At 43.9% G+C, this 26,091-nt stretch overlaps 1 protein-coding gene across 3 annotated transcripts in view; it reads left to right on the top strand.

The window, feature by feature from the left end:
• Positions 1 to 22,154, top strand: part of MCOLN2 (mucolipin TRP cation channel 2) — a 50,521-nt gene extending 28,367 nt beyond the window's left edge. For all 3 annotated transcript variants that reach the window (XM_055339334.1, XM_055339332.1, XM_055339333.1), the window contains exons 7-14: positions 794 to 893; positions 6,540 to 6,652; positions 7,818 to 7,967; positions 9,486 to 9,587; positions 9,694 to 9,816; positions 17,125 to 17,331; positions 18,688 to 18,809; positions 21,375 to 22,154. In XM_055339334.1, coding sequence (XP_055195309.1) covers positions 794 to 893; positions 6,540 to 6,652; positions 7,818 to 7,967; positions 9,486 to 9,587; positions 9,694 to 9,816; positions 17,125 to 17,331; positions 18,688 to 18,809; positions 21,375 to 21,411 — 954 coding nt within the window. In that variant the 3' untranslated portion in view covers positions 21,412 to 22,154. The remainder of the gene's footprint in view (positions 1 to 793; positions 894 to 6,539; positions 6,653 to 7,817; positions 7,968 to 9,485; positions 9,588 to 9,693; positions 9,817 to 17,124; positions 17,332 to 18,687; positions 18,810 to 21,374) is intronic.
• The last annotated feature ends 3,937 nt before the right edge of the window (positions 22,155 to 26,091 follow it).

Raw genomic sequence — 26,091 nt, 5'->3', positions numbered from 1 at the left:
AATGTGTTTACCTAAAGCAAAGAGCTTGCTGAGCTGAATGCGTAGGTGATCTGTATTGAATCCACAAGTGCCCGAGCATCTCTACATATAAGCCACACTCTGTGTAATCCAAGAATATCACTCTGACCAAACCAGAGGCTTGAGCATTAAACTTGTTGGCTCTCTTGCCCTACCTAGGACCTGTGAGCACACCTCCACTAACCCTGGCACACTCAAGGCCTCATTCTCCCCTATGGAAGCCCCACAAACACTTTTCTCAAGCTCTCAGATCTCCGCACATGTCACTTGTAAACTAAATGACTGAAACATAATGTGGAAGAATGAGGCTACCTGGAAATCTTAAATTCAGCCTGCAGCCTGGGAGCAATCTTTGTCACTTCTGAAAGTATTATAGGTAGCATTTGAAGCAAACAGAAAAATAATTTCTAGCCTAGGGAAGACCTAGGTTTTTGTACCCAGAGGAATAAAATGAAGCAAATGCTTTTAAATTCCATTCGGTATAATAAATGTGTTCTCTTGTCAAAGATTGGTGAATCTTGGTTTTGTTCCTAGGACTGATTACTTGTTTTGCTCTGAGGTTTCTCTGCACCCAAACATGATTCAGTAGAACTTTGCATATTCACCCTTTGGATCACATTTTTTCATTAATAATAGAAGTTTGTGAAGGAATCATGTGATGTGGACATTTTCATCAGTATAATTAGTTTTGACTCAGTATGCTGTTTGGATGCCAGTGATATTTTGGGTGCCCGTTCTGTGGGGTAGTAACCTTTCCATACATTTGTGTCTCCAGATTACCTTTGACAATAAAGCTCACAGTGGCAAGATCAAAATTTATTTTGACAGTGATGCTAAAATTGAAGAATGTAAAGACTTGAACATATCTGGATCTAGTAAGTATGTTACCTGCTTGCCTGTCATGGATTATGGGTGATTTTTTAACCCTTTATTTTGGGACTTGGGATGTTTAAATGGTGATGGGAAGAAAGAGCTCCAGAAAACTCTTGAGCATTCAGTTCTGTACAGCATATCCTAAAGCTTTGTCTTTTTGTTCAATTTCAGCAGGTGTTGATTACACACCTCTTGGGAGAGGCAGTGTTTCCAGTCTTAGGAGCTAAGTTTCTGGAGCCAGACTGCCTGGGTTTGGGTCTTGGTTCTGTTTACTGTGCCTGTGATCTTGGACAAATTACTTAACCTCTCTACTTCTTAGTACATTTCTCTATAAAATGGGGGTGCTGGTATCTACCTTCCAAGATGTTGATTAGTAAATGAATTAGTAAGTCAAGAAAAGCACTGAAAACAAGAGTTGGCACATAGTAACCACGAAGCGCTATGGAAAGAGAAAGAAAATGCCTTAGTGAGAGAGACTGACATGCCTGTGAAATCTAAGCAGTGGAGATAGAAAGGGATGTGAATAAAGCAAGCAAAGGTTAACTTTGGGCCCGAGTGAGAAATAAAATCTAGCAGTGATTTTTGGAGAAAGTGTGCTTTGAGCCAAGCCTTTGACAATGGACAGAGATTAAGGCTTCAGAACTCAGAGAGCAGCCTGGACAAACACTGGGCAGTGTACTGAGTTGTTACTCAGAAAACCCCTCTTCAGCCACAGTTTAAAACAGGCTATGCAGCACTTCTCACTGAGGGGGTTGTGATGGTGTTAATAATGGATTGTCATATTTCTTTTCTTAAACATGTATGTATATATTTGAAATAGAAAGTGAGAGCAAGTTGGAGGAGGGGTAGAAGGAGAGAGAGAGACAAAGAGAGAGAGAGAGAGAGAGAGAGAGGGAGAAAGAGAATCCCAAGCCAGCTCCATGCTGAACATGGAGGGGGGCTTGATCCCACCACCCTGAGATCATGATCTGAGTGGAAATCAAGAGCCAGACACCTAAATGACTGAACCATGCGGGCACCCCGGATTGTCAGTATTTTTTAATTTACAAATTTTGTTGAATTTGCCTTTGTCCAAATTATCAGAACAGAGTAAAATGTAAAATATCTGTAGTTTTTAAACTATTTTAGATTTATTTTAATCTAGATTTGTTTGTGGCCCATTGCTGTTCAGTTATATAATACATCTTGAAGAGTCTAAAGGATTGGTTTCAGTATTTCCATTAACTGACTCAAGGCTCTGATCAGCATAGGCAGTTTTAGTTTCCTTCTGTTTGAAAGTGGTTTCTATTTCCCAGCAGACGCACTGTCTCCACAGAAGCGCACAGATCAGATGCATACTTGCCAAGTCCGAGTATAGGTTCAGCTATTTAATGTGAGAAAAGCTAACCTTTGTGTGCCGTACAGGAAATGTGGTTTGGAACAGTCATTCTGACCGAATGAGTTAGTGGGTCAAACCTGTTGTCAGAACATGGTTTTCCTCCTCCCCCCGGGGGCTGGTCCAATGTTCTGTAGCTTTCCTTGCCTGTACTCAGAAGATCAGAGCTCTGGCTCCCTTCTGTGGCCAGGCAGGAGAAACACAGACATCACAGACCTCTGAGTAGAAATACTAACATTTCTGTTTCTCCCTGAGCTGTGTCCTAAGAAACCAGATTGTGTTACTAGGAGAATATGAATTAGGAATGATGTGCTGAAACCCTTAAGAAGCTGAAGTTTGGAAACCAGCTTGTGAAGTGGATTCTTTCCCTTCTGTCTATGGGTGCTGTCTGGTGGAATGATTGATTGCTCTGGCTTTGGAGGAAGTGGGAAAAAGGCGAGGGTGACATCTGGTGGGATCTTTGTGCTATTTCCAGAAAGTTCTGAGGCTCCTTCAAGTCTGTACACTTAACCCTGTACACTTAACCCTTCAGGCCTGTACACTTTCTCTTCCTCTTGTCATTACCTATGTTATCTCAGGAAGAATGATGAGGGATTGTCCATTTTCACATACAAACTTCATGTTGCCTTTTATGACTTCTAATACCTATCCTAAGTTTGCCACTAATCTTCACTTTTAACTGGATTTTATAAACATAGCAAGTTGGGCATGAGGAGCAAAATTCCCCACTGGCGAGTGGTTTCCCAAGTGTCACAGGGGAAAGGGGGTTTAGTCGGCAGAGGAAGCCCTGGGTTAGAGTCCCTCAGGTGGGCAGTGTGGCAGTGCATGCAGGACTTCTCAGGACCTCTGAGAGAGTGGGTGGTGTGTAGGGTTCCCTAACCATGTTGGCAGAGCATCTCTCTGGATTAGTGCTTTATAACCAAAGTATAATAAATGTTCCTGTGGAGCTAAATATAGATTCAGTAGAAGTAAGAAAGTGATTGCAACGTTCATAAAATACTTTTTGTAGCACACCAACTTGTCTTCTCAATAGATCAAATTAAAACAGAATATAAGAGACAAACCAAGAAACAGACTCTTAAAAAAATTATTTATTTTAGAGAGAGAGAGAATGAGGTGGAAGGGAGAGTCCTAAGCTGACTCCACGTTGAACATGGAGCCCAACACAGGGCTCAGTCTTATGACCCTGAGATCATGACTTGAGTTGAAACCAAGGGTCAGACAAATGAAGAGTCGGACACTTAACCGACTATGCCGCCTAGGCACCCCAAGGAACAGATTCTTACCTTTAGAGAACAAACTGATGGTTACCAGAGGGGAGGAGAGTAGGAAAATGGGTGAAACAGGTGATGAGGATTGAGGAGGGCATTTGTCATGGTGAGTACTGAGTGATGGATGAAATTACTGAATCACTCTATGGTACACCTGGAACTCATAGAACAGTGTGTGCTCACTAACTGGAATTAAAATAAAAAAATTAAAAATTAAAAATATAAAAGGGTGTTCGAAGCTAACATGATAAACAACAACACAACCAGAATATGACACTGGTTTCTCTGTTAGGAGGGACTGTTTACCTCTCCAGATATGGGCCTCCGTTTCCCCATTCGTATATAAGACACAGTACACGGGGGATCCCTGGGTGGCGCAGCGGTTTAGCGCCTGCCTTTGGCCCAGGGCGCGATCCTGGAGACCCAGGATCGAATCCCACGTTGGGCTCCCGGTGCATGGAGCCTGCTTCTCCCTCTGCCTATGTCTCTGCCTCTCTCTCTCTCTCTCTCTCTCTCTCTCTCTCTCTCTCTGTGTGTGTGTGACTATCATAAATAAATTAAAAAAAAAAAACTAAAAAAAAAAAAAAAGACACAGTACAAATAATCATAGAGGTTTTGTTCTGGTTGTATGTCAGAAAGGAACGTACTAGATGTTGTCCTTGCATTTCATAAGGTTTTCGGTCCTATCTTCCCAAGAACTGTACCGATTCCCTCTGCCTCATTTCATGGCTAGAAAGGTAGGTAAGTAGGTAGGCAGATAGGTGGATAGTCAGTCAGTCTTGGGTTCTGGTTGAGTTGTTTTCTTACCTACCCACCAGATGTCATCTCAAGGTAACTTAAACTTCATAATTATAAAATGGCTATAAGTAAAAATAAGTGCTAGGTCCTGTTCAACAAGCACTCGATCTGGATTATTTTTACCTGATTTCCTGACAGCCCATGCAGTAGGGACAGTTGCTTCCCCTATTTTGTAGTGGAGGCCTCTAAAGCTTAGTAAGGCTAAATAATTCTCTCAGTGAATTACATTTACTATCCGACTGTGCTCATAACCCACGGATGAGCTGCTTTGCCCTCAGACCCACCCGCCATTGTAGCTCACACCTTTGCATTATTAAACCCATGGACACTTGGTCTTTCTGTTAAATGCCTCTTTTGCAGAGGTGTCACTGGGGAGCGCCCCACTTTCTAATCCCCCCCGGGCACCCCACCAAAGGTAACCTGTCCTCAGACCCATGCTGTCTCCCATGGCCCTTCCCGGTCTACGTCCTGAGCTCAGCTCTTCTTACAATTCCCCACATCGCTGCCCCTCTCCTTGTCCTTCCCAGTCTGTGTTTCCCTCTCAGGACCTCTCAGTGGTCTCTCTCAGTGGCCGGGTCCACACCCATGGCTTTTAACTACCACCAAGTCGTCCTCTCTTGTCGTGAATGTCCAGACTGAGCTCAGTTCACCCAAGACAGAAAACCAGGAGTAGTTCTTGGATGCTCCTTCTCTTATTGCTTAGGTCCCTCTGGAAACCAGGTAGACTGTCGGGCTGTCACGGCTCCGTGCCTTCTCTCCCTCTGCCTGTAACTGAGCTCACACCTTCACGGGTTCTAATTTGGATTATTTGTTAGCCCTCTCATGTTCTGCAGGAGTCTCTGCACTCATCTGGAAGCACACTGAAGCATTATGAAAGCACAGTCACTGTAGTGTTGGGCAAACACACACAGTCCCCACTTCCTAGGGTCGGTCACTTACTGGAGAAGATGGACCTCAAGTGATGTACAGTAGGAACCGCTGGCAATGCTGTTCCTTCCCTGGGCTGTTCCAGGTGCTTTCACATATGAACTTGTGTAATTCTCACCACAGCCCTATGATAGAGTGGGTCCCCCCCCCCACCTTTTTTAGATGAGGAATCTGAGGCAGCTTCCCCAAAGCCCCACAGCTTCTGAGTGCCGAGCTGAGATTCAGGCCAGCTCATTCTGCTCCCCAGACTATGTCTTTCTTGTTTTGCACCGTCTCTCTGCGCCTTGCTGTGCCCTTAGAAGATGTAATTACAGGGTCAGTGGCCATCAAACAGAGAAGGATAAAAGGAGCTCTGGGTGTGTGTACTTGCGGAGAGTGCAATGAAAGAGTATAGGAGGGGGCTAATAAAGATGGGAATTCAGGGAGTTCTGAGGAGGAAAACATTTCATCTGAAACCCGAGGCTGAAAAAGAAACATCTAACTTGCACGACGGGGAGGGCCCTGCTCTGGACAGAGCAATCAGCACTTGCGAGGTCCCTGAGGCAAGAGAGCAAGCAAACCTTATAGGAGCAGGGATGGAGGAAGAACAGTATGGCCTCAAGGTAGAGAAGGTGGGGAGAGGAATGGCAGGTGATGAAGCTGCAGGAATGGGCAGGGGGCCAGGCATTGGGAATGCTCCCCTCAGGTCCCAGAGAAGCTGGGGCTACGGTGCATCTTCCTCCATTACCTCCCCCGGGCCCCCCATGCTCCTGGGTATTCCACGCCAAAAATTTGATTTACTTCCATTCCAAGAGGTTCTTTTCACCGCGTGCAGAAGAAGCTAACTGAATTGGCCTTATTTGCTGGTAAAGAACTTACACAGTAAGGTTGAGAAGCAGGAGTGGGGATTCTGAGGAGTAGTGTTTTAAATTGCTCCCTCATTAATGGAGAACTTGATGTTTGTGCTTTTATGAAAAAAGACAAACTCAGGAGTTTGTCAGTTTTGCCTCTTTTGAATAGAGCCCAAGTAGACCACTGTCTGTTGAGCTCTAGCCTATAGAAAATATTTTTAGTACATTTAGCAGAGAGCGTAATATTTTTATTTGTGCAATCCTTAACGTCAGAGAATGTTTTACCCTGTTTAAAGACTTCTGAATGAATGCAGTGTGATTTGTTTCTGATGATTAAGTATTTATCATTTGAACTTCTTTACAGACTGCCCTTTTTTTTTTTTTCTTTTTGGAATTTTTTCCTAAGTAAGGTGCGTTTAACGTTTGAATTCTGTTTTTGTTCCTCAGTTCAGAAAAATACTCAGTATGTCCTGGTGTTTGATGCATTTGTCATTGTGATTTGCTTGGCATCTCTTATTCTGTGCACAAGATCCATTGTTCTAGCTCTCAGGTTACGCAAGGTAAGCGTGCGTTCCAATATTCTCCCTCCCTTCTTGGCTTCTGTCCTATTTGTCCAGACAGTGGACCCTTGACGTTGGGTCATCCTGCCCTTTCTGGAGCTCTCGATTAGATTAGATGCCTTTGAATGATTGCCCTCCCTTCTAGGCATTAATCAACCTGACGTGTAGAAGGTGAGTAAAGGCTCCTGGCAAGTCAGGCGGGATCAGATAATTATCCTGCTTAAAACTGAGCTCCTAGGCACAAGTGCACAGTGGTGAACTCTCAAGCTTTTGAATGTTTCCAGTACGAGATCCTTTTAAATTCAGGAGTTGATCTTAAGAACAGAGTAATAGCATGTGTAGGTTTCATCTTTTGTCTCCAAATCAGAGTTCATTTTGACAGGGAGGCATGGTAAATGAGTTATAATGAAGCATAAAATACTTTATTCTATTTTTAAAAATAGTTTAAAAATTCTCTCCTGAGTTTCTTTTTACCTTTTTACCCTCAGAGTTCTTTTGAACATATACTTCAGCTTCCCACAAATCTTTTTCTGGTTTGTGGCATGTGGGTAAAAATGCAGACTGGGGTCAGAGGAAATAGGAAGTCATCAGTTGTGGATACCATTTGTGGAGCAAGAAAATAGTCTACATCCTGTTTTTCTTATTCTTGACCTTTGTTGTCTTATTTTGTAAATATCCACTTCTCTTACCTTTTCCCCAGGCCTCTTGATATTTTGAACCCAAGGTCAGGGTCCTGGGTCTGCCAAAGTTAGGGAGCACCATTGAGAGTGGCCACTGGCTCTCATTGTTGGGAGCACCCAATTCATGGCTTAGCCTTTCTGAAGATAGGCCTGTTCATAGGGTTGTCAGATTGAAAGAGTTGATAATAGGTAAAATACTGGGAACATACTAGGTGTTACCTGTTATGACAAGAGTCTCTTGGTGTTAGAGCATAAGCATTTGATGGTCACGTTAATTTAGCAGGTACTGGAATGCTCACTTATAGCTACACTCGATTATGAGAGGAAGTAGGGGCTCTAGTCCCCACCCTCAAAGTGGATCTATCAAGTTGGGAAAGGTAATGTCGTATCATTTTACAGGCGACAGCACTGTTTTGCGCTTGTCTTCTCCTTCCAGAGGGCAGTGTGTGGTTTGTAAGAAATGCTTTTTAAAATGTTTGCCACAGAGATTTCTAAATTTCTTCCTGGAGAAGTATAAGCGACGTGTGTGTAACACCGACCAGTGGGAGTTCATCAATGGATGGTATGTCCTGGTGATTATCAGCGACCTAATGACCATAATTGGATCCATATTAAAAATGGAAATTAAAGCAAAGGTGAGGGGCAACCCATTTGAATCCTCTGTTCTTTCTATTCTTCTGGGTGACCCCAGGCACTTTGAGGTATAAAATCCTTACGGAGGCTACTTTGAGTCTCATGTTTTCTCTTTTCTCACATCTGTATAACTGAAGCTTCCTCTGACTTCATTCCCCATCAAAGGAAAGTGAGAAAGCCATTGTCCTGTGGCAGATGATATTCCTATGAGCATCCCCCAGGAGACTCAGCAGCATCTTTAGATCAGGAACTGAAGTTTGAGAAGATTGACTGTTTGGGTGGGCTTCATTTTTTTTCTTTTTTTTTTTAGTTGCAGAAAAAGTAGCTGACCCATGAACCAATCATGTCAGGAGCCAGTGGTGACCCTCGGGGACTGATGGGTGCTCTCAGAGAGGAGTGAGGGTGGGAGTATTGAGTGGTCACCAGGCATCTGACGCTCTCTTGTTCATTGATTTAATCTCATGACTGCTCAACGATGACTCCTTCTCCGGCCGTCCTCCCCTCCATGCTGTTAGTGGAGTGGAATGTTTTACTCACGTCTATTTTCTTCATTTCTTAGAATCTCACAAATTATGATCTGTGCTCGGAACGTCTGCGCTCTTTGTCTGGGTTGGCGTCATCACCACCTCTACCTCCTAACCACGCACAGTGTCTCCCTCCTCTCTGCTCTCACTACTCTGGCTTTCTTCAGCCTATCTTCCTCTCTGGGCTGCACTGCTGCAGCAACCTCCTCATTGGCTTTCCTGTGTTCTCTCTTATATTCCTCAGGTCCATCCACACCACTGTCAGACTCGTTTTCTTGAAGTATCTAAACCCTCTGCCTCATGGGCCCACTGGGATGAAGCCATCTCCCTTCAGCATGGCCTCTGCAGTCCTCATCATCTTGCTCTGCTTCCCTCCCGGTCCTAGCTCTCCCAAACCCATCAGTACTCATCTCTAGGACATCCTGCCCGCTCTTGGCCTTGTGCCTCTGTGTAGCTTTTGTCCATCGACCTACAGTACCCCTGCCCAGCCTGTCGTCCAGGCCCACCTCCATTTTAGAGTCATGCCATGGAAAGCCCTAGGTGACAAGCTGGGCGTTGTGGCTCTCGTTGCACTTAGCATATTGCGTTATAACTGTGTTTGTGTGTTTGTCTCCTCAATGAGACCCAGAAGTCCTTGAGAGCGGTAACTGGCTTAACAAATCAGGTTGGAGCTTTCTTTCAAAACTAACTGAGTGGTATTATTTGATATTTAACAAGCACCATTACTTTATACTCTTTAATTGCCTAGGTCAGTAGTAAAGGCAATTTCTACTTTAGGATATTGTTTGAACAGAAACTCAGTTTAATCACTTCAAATACTAAGAGGAAATGAGAAACACATTTGGAATTGGGCTATTTTTCTTCTTCAGTTTACAGCTCTTAGTGGCACCTATAGAGAGGCAGGCCGTCTATTCTTTTCCAGTCAATTTAAAATGAGGCTAGTAAGGGGAGTGGAGTGGAATGTTTTTACTCACGTCTATTTTTTCCATTCCTTAGAATCTCACAAATTACGATCTGTGCAGCATTTTGCTCGGAACGTCTACGCTCTTTGTCTGGGTTGGCGTCATCAGATACCTGGGGTACTTCCAAGCATATAATGTAAGGATGTGGCATTGGGTTGGGCACTGGGATGGAGACTCATTTCTTCTTTGGGTCCTACTTGGCTACTTTTTAATTGCCCCCATTCTGCTGGTCTTTATTTCAGGTGCTCATTTTAACGATGCAAGCCTCACTGCCCAAGGTTCTGCGCTTCTGCGCCTGTGCTGGTATGATCTATCTGGGCTACACGTTCTGTGGCTGGATTGTCTTAGGACCATATCACGACAAGGTGTGCAGCCCTCATTCTTCCCTCTGCAAATTAGGCACTTGGGACCCTTACAAGTGGGTCCCTGCACTGCCCTGCTTTCCGCTTTGCTCTAGCACGTACCCTCGATGCCAGTAAGATGTATCTTTGCGTCGGTTTTCTTTCCCTTTTCAGGATATTGAAGTGACTTCAGAATATTGAAACAAGAACTGTAGGACGGTAACCAGAGTTACATTTCCTAGTTGTCTTGGACTGGCTTCTGGGGGGGAGGGGCATCACGTACTCACCCAGCTGATCATCAGATGAGAAATGTTTGGACATGAGATCACTATAATACAAATGAAAATGAAATGGGAGCAAATTTATTACAATATCCTTCTAACTTAAAGGGTTAGGGTTTTCATCCCCATTAACTGAGAGGAGTGAAGGTGACAGAGACTGCCCAGAATGACCATCTTAGGTCTGTGATTAAAGTGATAACACCTGTTGGCTTTGCAGGTAGTTGATTGCAGGGTCATCTTACTACCTTATGAAAGATCAGTATCTGAATTCTCAACTGTCGCTGGGCTTTTGTCAGCAGCAGCATCTCAGGGACATCGAAGTCACTTCCAGATGTTCTTGTTTAAACATGATAAATTTGATCGATAGACGATGCCTCAGGAAATGAAATTAGGTAGGCCTTGTCTTCAAACCAAAAAAAGAAGTGAAAGGAATTATTGCATCTTATCGGTTTTCATCCACGGGCCTCTGTCAGTTGGAACAACGGAAACAACACGGTGAACAATGGTAACAGCTATTATGTGATGCTCGTGTGTTAGGTACTAACTGTCTGCTCTTATTTCATCTCGGTAGCCCAGGGGACTCTTATCTTGGCTTAGGTTCTCTCGAGGAGGAATGAGGCAAAAATGCAAAGGATTATGTTGGAGCTTGTAGGACAGCTCAGCCTTAGGTTTTGACCTTGACAGTTGCATTAAACAAAACATGATCAAATCTGGTTTGCAAACTGCTCACAAGAAGCGAGCGGTCCACAAAGCTCCAGCTTCCTGTGTTTGCATAATAAAATAACTACACACACACACACACACACACACACACACAGGTTTCTCCTCTGCAAGTGTTATACTGAACGTGTCCAAAGACAATTCCTGTTTGAGAAACTGTATAATTAACAAAGTGACAATCCCTGGGTTAATAGTAAATCTTGATAATCTTATTGCTCTTCCAATTCCATGCCACTGCGTTAAAGGTGACTCATGAGTAAAATTGTTCTTTGATATAATCTCTCTGATCTGGAGAACTTACTGTCTAGTGCTGAGGAAAATTTACATTTTTCTTCCTGATGTTGCCTCCTGCTCTGAATGCGTCTCCACATTTTTGTCACTGGAGGGCAGTGTTGCACTGTGTGGAATGAACACTGAGCCTAACTAAGAGTTTCTGCCTCAATTCCCGGCTCCAAGGCCTCAGGATGAGGCTTCCGTCTCCTTTGCCCTTCCTCTCTCCTACTCCATCATTATTCTGGAAGGTGCTCAGATAATGTTGCTTGAATTTTACTAACCTAGCTACCATTCTCGAGCATTATATGCTAATTAATATAGTTCTAAGTATAGAACTATATAATCTAAGCATTATATGCTAATTAATATAGCATTATATGCTAATTAATATAGTTCTAAGTATAGAACTACATAATCTAAGTTCTTTACCTCTTGCTCTGTCAACCCTCCCAGCAGTCCTGTGGGGAAATATTCTATTTCTTTTACCAAAAATATGGTTCTTAATATGTTAATTTTCCCGAGGCTACCCAGCTAGTAAAGAGCAGAGATAAGATTCAAACCCAGATTTGTCTGCCCCAAAACATGTGCTTTGACCAATAGCCTGCAGGGTTTTTCTTGGTATTAGCTAAAACAGATTATTACAAAAGAGCATTTAGTTTGACCTATGAATAGATCAACTGTGAGAGGAGATCCACTAACCAGTTTTATTTCTCTCAACGTGTCAACCTTGGAGAAAATGATGTTATTTATTTTGTGAGTCCGAGTGTGTTTTCGTATGTTTGGTTCTGCCCTTTTTTAAGAATCCCAGTGAGATTGGGATGCTCTGGACAAGTGCTATCCAATAAAAACATGAGAGCTACAAATGAGAGCCACATGTGTACTTTCCAATTTTCTAGTAGCCACGTTTAAAAAAGGAACAGATGAGGTGATTTTAATTATGTATTTGTTTAATCCAGTATATCCAAAATATGAATAGATTACTTTAGCATGTACTCAATATAAAACATTGAAATAATCTACTTTTTTTTTTTTTTTTTAGTACTTTGAAATCTAATGTGTATTTTAGCCTAATAGCACATGTCACCCTGGACTAGCTGCCATGTATCAGGGACTCAATAGTCACATGTAGCTAGTGGCTGCCATGGTGTACATTGCACCTCTTGATTTGTACCTCCCACTTAATGCCAGCCTTCCATTTCTCCCCCAGAAGAGCAGAGGGACAAGGGCTGTCTCTAGGGTTGCGTGGCAGGTCTGTTTATGGCATCTACCTTTCATCTCTAGCCGGACTCTCATATTGGGGAAATGTATACTTGAATCAATCCAGTGAATGCATTTGTCAGTGGAGGAAGAAAACCTTCAGTCTGGTTCTGGACTTTTGTGCTTTTCTTCTCTATTTTGCTGCTGCTGCTTCTTCTTCTTCTTCTTCTTCTTCTTCTTCTTCTTCTTCTTTCTTTCTTTCTTTCAATCTGAAGTTTAAAATGTTTACTGCCCCTTGCACCCCTTCCCCTGCAAATTAATCCAAACCGTCAGAATGTTTAGATTCTCTGTCAGCATCTGTTGAATCAGAAGACCTTTCGAATTACCTGAAGCCTTGAGAAGCTGGGCACCGCAGCAAGCATTTTCTAGGATTTCTAAAATACAGCACCCTTGGGTGTGGAAGCTAACTCTTCCTTTAAACAAACAAGCAGAACCACTCTGAGAGGAGGTGTCAGGAAAACTAGATTCACACTGCGGTTCGCTTGGCAGCAGGACTCCCATATTTTAGCTCCCTAGTTTCCTGTCAGACATTGGATTTCAGTGGCTCAACTGAAAAGCAGTAAGGGTACAAGTGTCCTGCCAACGTTGATTCCAGCGCTAATGGGCTTGGGCACAGCGCCCTCTCAAAATGTCTGGGCAGCGAGGACTAGAGACCGTTGATGTTTAATAATTCAAGATGAGGTTTGGAAGAAATTATTCTGATGCGGCCCTTACATTTCCAGAGGACTTTTTCACTGTGAAGGATAAATCAGTCTTCACCTCGTCCTCATTTTACAAAGAGAAGACCAAGCCATCGAAAAAATGGTTGGACTCTGCTGACACCCTGCGTGGAAGCTCAGCAGGGCCCACAGGACATCGTGGCGCTTTCAAGGCTTCTCTTTTTAAAAGCCAAGCTCCTCTCTTATTCAAAACAACTGTTAGCCACTTATGTTTCCCTGAATGTTGCATGAGGCTCTCAAGACCAGCTCTTGAAGCAAGTTTTTATATCATTCTCCATAATACGCCACTGTCGGTTGTGTTTTCATTCAAATGAAAGTTCTCTGTGGCTCAATCACAAAGTGATCATTTTGCAGAACAAATGCTCATGTTCTCACTGTGGTTCCATAGAACCTAGGGTCACTCTTTATGGAAATAACCATTTAATGCTTACTAAATGTCTACTGTACGCCAAATATTGTCAGGTTCTTCTAGACTGAGGTCTTCGAGGGCAGTGACTACGGCTCGTTGCTCTTTGCATTCCCTATGCCCAACATGAGTAGAATATGGTAGAGGCCCAGCAAATTTTTTCATGAATAAAACCCAGAGGGACAGTAGTATCTGCTTTTTAGGGGCTTACAACCTCATAGGAACCAATGCAATTCCCTATGAATGTAGTCCTTCAAGACCAGAAGCACCTGAGGATCTTATTCTCCTTACCCTGGGTATTATTAAAGTTCACTTCCACTGTGGATTTTGGCCACCGAAACTGACTGTGTGGCTCAGGGCCACTTCTTGAGGTACAGAATGGCAAGGTGTGTACCACTAAGTTTATTGGGTCTCTTTTACATTTTTGGTGGGTTAAAATAAATCTCATGTGCATAGAGGAGAGGGAGGCGTGGTGGTTGTGAACAACATTACCACTGAGGCAGGCATGATATCTAGGATGATTCTGAGTAAGTGAAGAAGAGAGTAAAGAACAGATTTGGTATGTACCCACCAACTGGCTATTTGCAGTTTTAGTGAGGCACAGACTGTTACGGGTTCTTGAAACTAGAGAAAGGAATTGACTGGCTTCCAAAAGAATTATTAATGGTGCCGGCAGAGTCGTAATTCATGTCCATAGAAACCAGCCTTGATTTCATTGTCCAAAGGCTAGTTGGGATGGAAAATATTTGCTCTGGGAACTGCCCGTCTTACTGTTAAATAATCTGCATATTGTTAAGTGATTTGCTCAAGTGGACGTTCCCTCCAGATCTCTGCGGAGAGCAACTTTAGAGGTTTTCAGAGCTGTTGCTGATGCGGTAAAGGCATGGGCATGACCTTTGTTTGGGCTACATCAGTATACTTTCCCTGGGTTACAGGCTTTACCCTGTGCGTTCAGTCATGGAACAGGGAGTTAGGACATGGTGTATATTACTTTGCTGGGGTTTGGAGAAGCGTATAAAACCAACTAGAAGACAAGCTAGTGGTTGACTGTGGTTCCGAGTGATGCAGAGAACAGGGAAGGGGCTAGAACTGCCAGGACAGTCTGTCTTGAAGTAGACCTTGAAGACGCCTTTCCACATTGGCTTAATGGGACACAGGGATGGGGAGGGCATAGGAGGGGGAAGAAGGACATCCCATCAGGTGAAGAGAACACATCATGAGGGAAAGAGAAAGAAGGCCTAGTGTGTGGGTGCAGACAGGCACAGAATGTGACATCGACTCTGAGGAGCAGGAAAAGAGGCCACGTGAAGAAGAAACTTACCCCAACTTTCTTGCTTTGGATTTTCACTTTGCATCCTACCTTTGTGTATATCCGTAAGCAAGAGAAGTAACCTGAAGGCCATGTGTTCTATGAAGTTTAGATTTAATAAGGTTTGGACTGCAGGACAAAGAGGCTGGAATAAGGAAGACTTGCTTGGAGGTTTCCATAGCAATCCAGGTGTAAAGTTGACATCAGAGTGGGTCAGGAAAACATCAGAGGAGCAAACAGCCCTTCAAAGAGGGAAGAGCGGGGAAGGCTAATCAATTCGATGTGTAGTTTTAAGTACTTGATTATTTTGGAATAAATGCTTCTTTGATAGGAGACTGAAGTCAGTGACAGAAATTGGTGATTTCAAGGGAAAGGCTGGTTCCCGGCTTAGGGGGTGGGAGGTTGTACCTTACGACCTATGAGTGGAGGAGTTCTTGTAGGCGTTTGTCAGGGCCAGGGCTACCCCCAGAGCCACATGGACTCAGTGGACATGTGCCCCTCGTGCTAAGTAAGGACAGAATTTGGTTCAAAACTCTACACTAACTTGCCCCCTCTGTGTTTGAAAACTGCATTGTTGGAGCCTCTGGGTGGCTCAGTGGATTAAGCGATTAAGCATCTGCCTTTGGCTCAGGTCATGATCTCAGGGGTCCAGGGATCAAGCTGGAGTCCCGCTCCCTGCTCAGTTGAGAGTCTGCTTCTCCCTCTGCCTCTGCCTGACGCTCCTGCTGCTTGTGCTACCCACCCCCCACCAGCTCTCTGTGTCAAATAAATAAATAAAATGTTAAAAAGAAGAAGAAGAAGAAAACTACATTGTCTTTTGCCTATTAGGCCATTATTTTACATTCCACTAATGTTGAACCCTCTGGCCCTCGAGATGTCCATTTATTAAGCACCTGCTGTTTGTTAGTTGCCATGGCAATCACTGGTCAACCACTTAAGGCAGGATGGCTGCCTGTGGGATTCCAGTGATTCCACACTGCGCACGCTCAGCCCCTGGAGCCTCCCACTAACCTCCTACTAGCGGCATTTCTCCCTGGCACCTCAGACTTGGCTCATTGAAAACTGAGTCCCCCAGGTGTCTGTCCCTTCCCAGGCTTATCTTCATCTCTGCTTCCCCCTCTCCCCAGTCTCTCCTGATTCCTTGCCAACCAGGCTCCTGCACACACCTCTCGAGGTCTCCCTGCCCCTAGGCTTTTCTCATTCTAGATCTTCTGAGCGCTGGGATTGCCTTTAACAAACACAGATCACATTATGTCACTTTTCTGAGTGAAGGTTTTACTGTTTTCAAGTCAGGCCTGTATTAGTGTGAAGTGTGTAGAAGCGCACAGGAGGCCTTTGCAGCAGGCATAGACACACCTCTCCGGCCACTTCCCAGGCTGGACTCTGCATTTCTCCTGTGTTTGCTGAGCAGATCCTTCCCTTTCTCCTCTCACTAGCGAACTACTCAGCCTTCAGGCCCTAGTTCTGAGAGTTGCTCTCCTTACCCTAGCTCTACCACAGGGCATTATGTGGTGTGTGTTATGTGGTATCTTGATTACGGCCTGTCCACCGTTAGCATGGAAGCCCCTCGAAGGCACGAGCTGTGATCCTTCATCATTTGACACTTTCCCACCCTTTGTAATCTTTAGTTTTTAATGTGTTAAAATTACCCAGGCCTATGGTTGGAAGGACTAAGGTGAAACCCTCCACGTAGCAAAACTTTCTTGAGCCTGTGCTACGTCTCAGCCTCTTCTCTCTCTGCTGGTTGTAGAACACAGCCCCCACTGTTCTTTCAGAAAGCAGTTTGGCTGATTAGACCCAATAACAGGAAAAAAACATTGTGCTAAGAAATGTTTATTACATTGTCTTTTATTATAACAAATATTATCGGGATGTCTCGCTGAGGGAAATAGTTAAATTTGACATCCAAGAGATGGTCTGTTGTTATAAAGGCTTTCTAAGTGTGAGCCAAAATCAACAGTCAGACCCTAAACCACCTGAGCCACCCAGGCACCCCAAGGAGAGTTTTGAATAATGTTTTCTTATTATGGTATATTCTGGATGTTTTAAAATGAACATTACAGGCACCTGAGTGGCTCAATTGGTGAGGTATCTCCCTTCGCTCAGGTCATGATCTCAAGGTTCTGGGATCAAGCCCCATGTCGGGTTCTCTCCTCAGCAGAGAATCTGTTTCTCCCTCTGCCCACCCACTGCTGTGCTCTCTTTCTCTCAAATAAATAAAATATTCAAAAAAATAAATAAAATGAGTGTTACTTAATAGTAACAACAACAACAACCACAACTAAATAAGCTAACTAGATACTTCTCTGCTTTTTTTTTGGATAATGCCTCTTAAAAGCTAATTTTGGTTCCCCCTCCTCCCCACAGTTTGAAGATCTGAACACAGTTGCTGAGTGTCTGTTTTCTCTGGTCAATGGTGACGACATGTTTGCGACCTTTGCTCAAATCCAGCAGAAGAGCGTCCTGGTGTGGCTGTTCAGTCGCCTGTACTTATACTCCTTCATCAGTCTTTTTATATATATGATTCTCAGTCTGTTCATTGCACTTATTACAGACTCTTACGACACCATTAAGGTAAGTAATATTTCCTGCCAAAAAACAACAGCAAATTCTGTGTGGATTGGAACACGGGAGAAGAGTATGCTTTTTACTTAAAATAGTACAATTTTATTTTGATTTTGAGGGGTTTTTTTAGGAAAGAAACTTTTTTAGGTACTGGTGGTTAATTTTAAATATGCATTTAGGGCATTGTCCCTGTCACCCTGACCAGGGTGGACTGTGGACTGGTTTGGAAGTGTGTTGGAAAAGAGAAAGGACATGGGTCAGGATGGGCTGAGCCTGGTAAGTCAGGTAGTTGGGCTGTCAGCCTCAGCAGTGACAGGTGTGCCTGCCTGTCCTGGAGCTTAAGCTTTGAATAAGCTTCAGTGAGAAGGGGTGACTGCCACCTTGACAGCCTGTCCAGAAATGAGCACACCTATACACGGGATGACCTAGCCATTTGTGTGGTATAGGTTTCCTTGAAATTATGAAAGGTAAGGCTTTGGGGGCTGCTTCACTTCCTTCCTCCCTGAGCCACCCTGTGAATTCCGTATCCTTTCAGACTGGATCTATTGAACTGATTTGTAGCTCGAAGGAAGTTCTGTGCTGCCTATGTGGTGGCACCTCCACACCAGATGGTCCTGCTTGGAAAATCCTGTTTTGAGACCAGTGTCTGAGCAACCAAGGGTGTCTTGGGGTTTTGCCCTCTTCTTAAGCCCTTTTCAGGCTAATTCAGAAGAAGACCATCCATTGGAAATGCTCCTGGGGACTTTGTCAATGGGGAGATGAGCGCTCATGTGGGAATGTGTGGTTGGCTCTTGTAGCAGGGTGGGCATGGAGACAGGAGCTACACTCTCTTACCCTGTGGGTTCCTGTCTTTGATGTGGCAGTGGCACTGTAAGTGGGCCAAGCCTGGATGACCTCAGAGAGCATGAGTGAGCGGATCTCAGGGTGTTTGTATCTGTCGGGAAGAACCTGCTGCTTTCTGACGCACTAGGTGACCAGCTTCTATAAAAGTAGAGGAACTGGGGATTGCTTCCCTAAAGAGTCTACATTGGCAGTAGGGAAAGGGGAAGTCTTATCTGCTATTAAAACTAGCAATAAAAATTTTGGCTTATGACTCTTTCCTTCATTCCCTTTATTATTGTACGCCTCCCCTGCGCAGCCATGGCTTGCTTTCTGGGATTTTAAGATTGTTTCTGTTCCCATGGTGGCCCTGGCTTGGCTTTCTGGGACTGACAGATTGATGCATCACTGCTAATATCAGTTCTTGGATCTGAGCTAGCAACGTGGGAGAGTTTTATTTTAGCGAAGGTGGGTTTGATGTGTTGACAGAGGGAACAATTTCTCATGCTCTCTAAGTAAGGTAACAACATTGTGTACTTTTTACAGAAATACCAACAGAATGGGTTTCCTGAAACGGATCTTCAGGAATTCCTGAAGGAATGTAGTAGCAAAGAGAAGTATCAGAAAGAGTCCTCAGCCTTCTTGTCCTGTGTCTGCTGCCTAAGGAGGTAGGTATTGTGTTTAACCAGGTCTCCATGCTCCTGAGGTGAGCTTCTCTGTGGCCTGGACAAAGAGTTCTTCCAAGGTTTACTCTACACTCAGAAATCAGCTTATTGTGGGAAATACTTCGTCTTTCATTTTTCCTCCCACTGAAACTGGCTTCAGAAATGAATTGTTTCTTATAAAACAGGGTAGAAAGCTATGTGACATGGTTGCAATCTCTTGGGAATGTTATGAGACTCTGATGAGAAGGCATGAGTGATATCCCGAAAGTCAAGAAGGTGAACTCTGAGGTGGCCAAGAAAGAGGTCCAAACTCTCGTTATTCTTAGAGGTGGTGCTCTGGGAACGTCAAAGGCCTTTTCCCTTTCTGCAATATTTGGTGGAAATAACCTTTCTTTTTTTTTTAAGATTTTATTTATTTATTCATAGAGACATACAGAGAGAGAGGAGAGAGAGAGAGAGAGCAGAGACACAGGCAGAGGGAGAAGCAGGCTCCATGCAGGGAGCCCGATGTGGGACTCGATCCCAGGTCTCCAGGATCACACCCCAGGCTGCAGGCAGCGCTAAACCACTGTGCCGCTGGGGCTACCCGGAAATAACCTTTCTTGAGCAAAGCAGGAAACTTGCTCAAGAGGAGGCTGTGTGTAGCCCTGGTTGGGAACACACATCAGTAGCCTGCATTGACCAATGGCACTTTGCTCATGTTCAGGACACTTATGCAAATGGTCTATACCTCAGGGGCAAAGCATCTGCATAGTGTTCTGGGGACTAGAATGGGGGTCATATGAGTATAGCTTTCTTAATTGTACCCATATTTGTTTCGTGTGAAGTTGGAGGTGGGGTTGTTGACTAAAAATATCCCCTACCCATGTTTTTTGAGAATTCTCTAAACCAAATTCCTGAAGGAAGGTGGAGGAGCCTAATTGCTGCTTAAAAACCACAGGATGTATTTTCTGTTAATCAATTCATAGCGCATCTTGGGATTTTGAAATGATATGATTGAGCATTTCCAAAGAATGTCTGGTAAATATAAAATGAGGTCTTCTGAGAAAAGTGAGGTTTTTAAAAATCACATTTCTTCCTCTCAGAGCATTAAACTGTTGCCATAGAAGCTGGGATAAAGGGAAACTAATTCTCTTAATAGGCAGCTGCTTCCTAAGAGACACCTTATATAAGGAATTCTTGCAAAGCTGCTTTTTCTAATGTGTATTTAACTGTAAAGAAAAAACATTCATCAGAGAATGTAATGGTGAATTCTGGGAAGTCACCAGTCTTTGGTGTTTGGTTTTTGGACCTCAGTGTGCATCACAAAAAGCCACAGGAGGTTGTTAAATGTTTTCTTGTGTAGCCATATGGAACTAGTAGAAGGTTTAAGGGATAGAAGAGAAAAGTTCTTGATCAGATTGAGTCTGAGAGATGAGAACAAGTAGCAGTGTCAGCAGACAGTCACTGTATGGTGTGCTAGGGGCCATTGAAAAGATGCTAGTTCAGAGGAGGGTCTGCTCATCATTTTGAATGAAAGAATTAAATGCAAGGAGGAAGTCTATCAAGGAAGTCAACTGAAGAATGTTGAAAGTTTTCAACAAAGAGGATATCAAAGATAAAAACAGAAGTGTCTATTACCAGAGATGATCATGGGTGAAGTCAGCTAGAACAGTTTTAGTTGAGTCATCAGATCAAGGCCTGGATCCGAGGCAGATTTGGATGGACCCTGCTAAGGGTAAATGAAGCTCATGGGACTGATGCAGGAAATGGATTGTACTGAGAATAAGTGATGGCTTTGACTCCATCAGGAGCTCACTATGCCTGATTGTGTTTAAAGGCTAGGAACCTAAGAATGGTATAAATTGAGGAAGGCCATCAACGGAGAGTAAATATTGGAGAAAGCCCTCACTGAGGGAAACTAGGGAGTGAGGGCATCACAGATATTGGTGTCTGGGCCTCCTGGCTGGTGCCCATGACTGACAGCACCAACTATCACAGCTCCACCGCCTGCAGAACACAGATGGTGGTCATTCTTTTTTAATTAAGCAGTCCAGGAACCAGCACAGACTAATTCCCCTTCAAATTATTGACAGAGCTTCTAGCCTGATCATCAGAACACCTGGGTTTCTGTTTTGGATCCTACCAGTTACTGAATGTGTCCCGTGACCTCTCCTTAACCTTCTGGTCCTTTCAGTGCCACAGGCTGCAACATACGATCTCTGAAATCTCTTCTAGTTCTACTATGGTGTGATTCTTTGGAAAGATCTACTTGGCTGGACAACTGCAGAGTTAACCTTTACCCTTCTCCACTGCAGCGAAGGGGACAATCCATTGTAGCCATCGAGTGAGGCTTTGCCAATGTAGGGGATTTAGGGTCCCAGGACAAGGACAGCTCCTCAGAATTGCTAAAAGCATCCACTCAAACCAAAAATGATGTGCATTGCCCTTCTTAATTTTTCTTCTTGTTATATGTGGCACTCAGCATGTCTAGAACCTGTACATGCCTAGAACATAGAGTATTCCTATTCCATTTCAAAGATTTTGAAATCATTGTTTTCTCTTTCGTCCTCCCCCTTTCTGACACAGGAAAGGAAGTGATGACCACTTGACACTTGTCAACTAAAATACTTCTGCTAAAGATAATCAGGCATCAGGCCTCTTTACCCAGTGACAATGCAGAGGGACCCCAAACAACTTGGACCAGCAGTTCCAAAAATCCCAACTTATTTATTTGTGGAGAGGGAAAGAGGACTGTCACCTGGTTGAACACAACTGAAGTTCCAAAGTTCCTCTTATAAACTTGGATGATGAAGAATAGACCACAGTCAACTGCTGGGCCTTGGTGCAATAGAGCAGTGACCAGAAATTCTGCATTGGACTTTAATTTATGACATCACAATGTTGGGATGGAAAAAAAATGTCACATTTCAGAGTGTGCAAAAACAATGGCACCTAAAGTCATGCGTTGAAAGTTGTGTGTTTATCATCCAATAAGGATTTTTTTTAAAAGTGGTTCTTGGACTAGAAGACATTTGTAAATTCATGGTATGCACAGAAATGAAGTTGGTTGCAATACTAAATTAAAAATTCCAAGCTGGAGAACTATTAAGCCTTTTAAAGAATACACTTAAACCAACAAAAAGACCTCTTGTAGTGGACATTTCTGGGCCTGTGTGTGTGTGTTTGTTACAGCATGACAGGAAGCAGCTGTTGGCATGTTCAGTGAGATAAATTGGAAGCAGAATCATTTGGACATGTTGTCATTTGTGCTAATTGTTGATTGTGCACACATGACATATGGAAATGAACTGTAGCAGTGGCCACTCCTTTTAACAGTTGAACTCCACTATGGTGGTGATTTACCCATGTCAAGCAAGGAAAAATGATATTTTTTTCCTAAATAAATTTATTTTTTATCACAAAAAAAAGTTACTGTTATTGTTTTAGTATAATATTTCTTAATATCAACTTAGCACGAAATTCAGATCACATCTCTTTTGACTATCTGGTCTCCAAAAGGGATATCTCACTTTCTTAAAGGCAGTGAAGGAGGGCTAATATATAGAAGTTATTCAATAAATATTTATGATAATGTCTTAAGATCACTTCATGCATGGATTTATTTCATACTTGAGCTATCTTTCAGGGGTCAACTATTTAAAATTTATTAGAGAAGAGAATTTGAATTAAGCAGGACCCTCATCCCAAGCCTCTCCCTCTTTTTTCCCTGCCCCCTCCTGCCAAGCCCCTGTCAGATTTCCTTTCTCATACCCCTTTCCTTGTCCCCCCTACTTTCTTCATTTGCTGGTACCAAATCTAGGCCAGGAAAATCATTCATTTAATACCATTAGCATTAATAAGTGAGTGACTCATGTCTACACAGAATACTTTGTTAAAATGATCATTTTAATTAACTTCTCTCTTTTTTAAGATTTTATTTGAGAGAGAGAGCATGAGCCAGAAATGGGGGAGGGGTGGACTCCCTGTTCAGCAGGGTGCCTGTCACAGGGCTCCATCCTAGGACCCCGAGACCACCACCCAAGCCAAAGGCAGATACTTAACCGACTGAGCCACCCACGCACCCCATTTTTTTAACTTCTTACAAAAAAAAAATGTCAAGAGTTATATTCAACTTTTAAACTAAGGACCATTTAACTGGTTGTTCTAGGGTCATTCCCAAGGCCCCAGAATCAGGTATGCAATTAGATCCCTTGCCCCAGTATTTGGTGTGTCTCTGAATAGAACTTCTATTAAAGCCTTTCTGTAATCTGCAGCTGTGACTGCCATTTGAATAGAAGATTAATGATGGTCTTCCATGCTCAGGTTTTTCTTTTATTGGCTTTCATGTTTCCTTTTCTTTCTTTTCCCTCCAGCTGAACAAAACCCTTTCAGGAAGAAAAGTCTTTTTCAAGGTTACCCTCTATCCATGGAAGTATTGTTTTCTCTCATTTTGATAATTTTAAACAATTGCCGTCTTACCAACTGTATTATCTGTTTGGGTTTTATTGAACAATGTTGCTCTCATAGCTCTGCTAATAGACAATTCTGGGACGAACCATTTTGTCTCCCACTAGGCCTCCACTTGGAGAGTTCACCTGAACTCCTACGAGCCTCTCTCTCCCACCTAGGGCTCCACTTGGAGAGTTGGGAGGCTCTCCTTGAAAAGTGGGAGACGTGTTCTTTCTGGTTCTGCCAGTGTCATCCTGGGATCTCCAACTCTTGAGGATGTTCCTCGTCCGCTTCCAGGGACACACTCACAGCCAGAAGCAACACCCTTGAGCTTGTTGACCTGGGGTAGGAGGAAAGAGCATGGGTGTGGACACCATCTGGACAGACTCGAGTTAAAGTTCAAGCTCACCCTGTAGCTCTGTGGCCCTGGGCCCATTACTCTGTGCTTCTAACTGATGGTGATAACCTCAGTGAACTGTGGGAGTCACATGTGAGTCAGAGAACCCAGGCAAACCTGGCATCAAATTGAAACCTAAGTCTTTTTTCCCTTTTGACTTTTTCACCACGTTTCTAAGTAGGTTCCCCAGGACCAGGGAAGAGTGAAGACGTTACGATGTTTGATCTGTAGCCCTTCTGCATGGGCTACTGTCCTCCTCCTACTGAGTCTCCTCGGAAAGATGACTCATGGCCCCAGTGTCTTCAACTGTACAGTGGGGACCGTAAGGATTAAACAAGTCAAACGTGAAGTGCCCAGCACAGGGTATGACTCCCAAGTGTATGGTAAATGTTAGATCTTTAAGGCGCTTTTCTAGCACGGTCTATAAATGTGCAGATCCATTTGCCTGGGCTGACCAGGAAGATCTTTATTTTGTATTGGGCTCACCCCACACTTTTGGTGGACTTTGTTCTGGTTAGGACTTCCAGTGTGTAAATATCCCACATCCAGTCCTGTGCTGGAGGCAACGATCAAGTCAGCTGTCAGAAAGTCACACTGACAGTGCAGAAGTGGAACGGACGCCCTTCCATTAGGGGCAGAGTGGTCCTCCTGATGGAAGGGTTAAGGTCGCTGAGGTGCACGAGCCGTCACAAACCCCAGTCCTTCACCCTGAGTGAGCCCTTCCATCCTCTGCTAGGAAGCCACTATCCTAACCACATTTTTCAGAAGGTGCCAACAAAGTAGAGGTTGGCTTGCTTCTAGGCCCTTGTGGACATAGGGTGGCAAAGGCAAAAGGGTGAGAGAAGGTACTCCGGAGGAGCTCTTCAGGGGATTCCAGTCACTGCTCCCAATCCTATCCTAACAACGGTGGGAGGGCTGCCTGGCTCAGCATCTCAGGTTTAGGAGAAGCACAGCAGCCCAGCCTTTTGCTCTAGGGACAAGTAGCCGGTCACCCTCCAGTGCCTGAGGGCCTCCCTGTAGAAGGGGCCCGGCACTATCAGCCATGGGCAGGAGCCCTGGAGACACTGGGGCAGTATGTTCAGTGAACTGCTGCTGTGCTCTTGGCCTTGGCTGCTCCCGCCACTGCAAACATCTGTGGTGTTTGAAGATAACGATTCCAGGTATCTGAAGAATTCCCTTGTGACCACCGCGGATTTTAGTAACTTTGGATGACCAGGTCACACTGTACTATTCATCATTTCCACCTTTATTTTCACAGAACTCAAGCAGATTTTACTTTGCTACCCCTCACTTCAAGCTTGAACATCTCAACCATAACACTGAGTTTGTCTACCGAATCCAGAAGTTCACATTCCTCGTAAGACATATAGGAAGCAGCTGTGGTGGGACAGAGGGGCTGAGGACCTCCCAGATGAACCGCTGAGCATGGGATTCAGATATTAGGCACTTTAGGTGCTATAGGCACAGGAGAGGAATGTGATGCCCTGAGTTGGAGCCAGTGTGGAACACCTCTGCTTTCCCATTCTTTCTACCAGAGAAGCTTGATATCGATGCCATGCAGTTTAGTGGCTGTGTGACCTATGCATTCTTAAAGGACCCCTGGATTTAATGCTTTGCCCTCACACTCTTGCAATTCTTAATATTTTTTGAATGGGGTGGCCCCATAAGTCATGCAGCAAATTCTCATGATAGGACTGTTACTCAGTGATGATTACAGTGATTAAAGTGTGGCCTTTTAGGAAAAGGCTAAGGAACCTAGCATTGTACTTTGTCTTTAAAACAATTGAAATTTAACAGAAAGAGTGAACCGGAGTTCACTGGCAGGTTGGCTACTGCGCTGTGCACCTTCTCCCCCTCCATACTCATTTTCTTACTTTCCATTCTATGTTTTTCCCTTGACAGGTAGCTTAGGGCGGTTCGTCCTCTAAATTCAAGCATGTTCGCCCAGTTATCATGTGACCTCTGAGCTGGCTCAGCAAAGTCCAGTGGGACCTGCTCCACAGGACAATCAGATGCTCTCTCCAAGCTCTTTGCAGCCATTTGCTGTTAGAATGAAGGGCCTGTCTTTGAATGAGAAGCTATAGAATTGTCAAATGTGCTGTGTGTTGGAGAAAATAACATATCAGCACTGGGAAAACATCAAGATGAACCAAATCTCAAAATAGACATTCAAGTTGTTAGGGAAAGCAATACAACTCATGGCTGTCCTACCATGTGCTCACTTACAGCAAATGCTGCTGCAAACCAGTGGGTGAAAATGGTGGCAAATGTCTCTCTTGTTATCTGTCTCTGCCAGAGAACCAGGGAGTGAATGGGAAGCTAAATGAGTCACATACAACATTTCCACACCATTTTGTATAACAAGGACAGCAAAACTCTGACTTCTTAAAGACCCCAGGGAGCTATTGGCTCTGGTGAATGGGAGAGACAATTTATTAGGGTGATGTATGTTTCTTA

Source organism: Nyctereutes procyonoides, unplaced genomic scaffold (genome assembly GCF_905146905.1).
Source record: "Nyctereutes procyonoides isolate TBG_1078 unplaced genomic scaffold, NYPRO_anot_genome, whole genome shotgun sequence".
Taxonomy (NCBI): Eukaryota; Metazoa; Chordata; class Mammalia; order Carnivora; family Canidae; genus Nyctereutes; species Nyctereutes procyonoides.
Note: the sequence above shows the minus strand (reverse complement) of the source record. Positions and strands in the feature narration are given on the sequence as shown.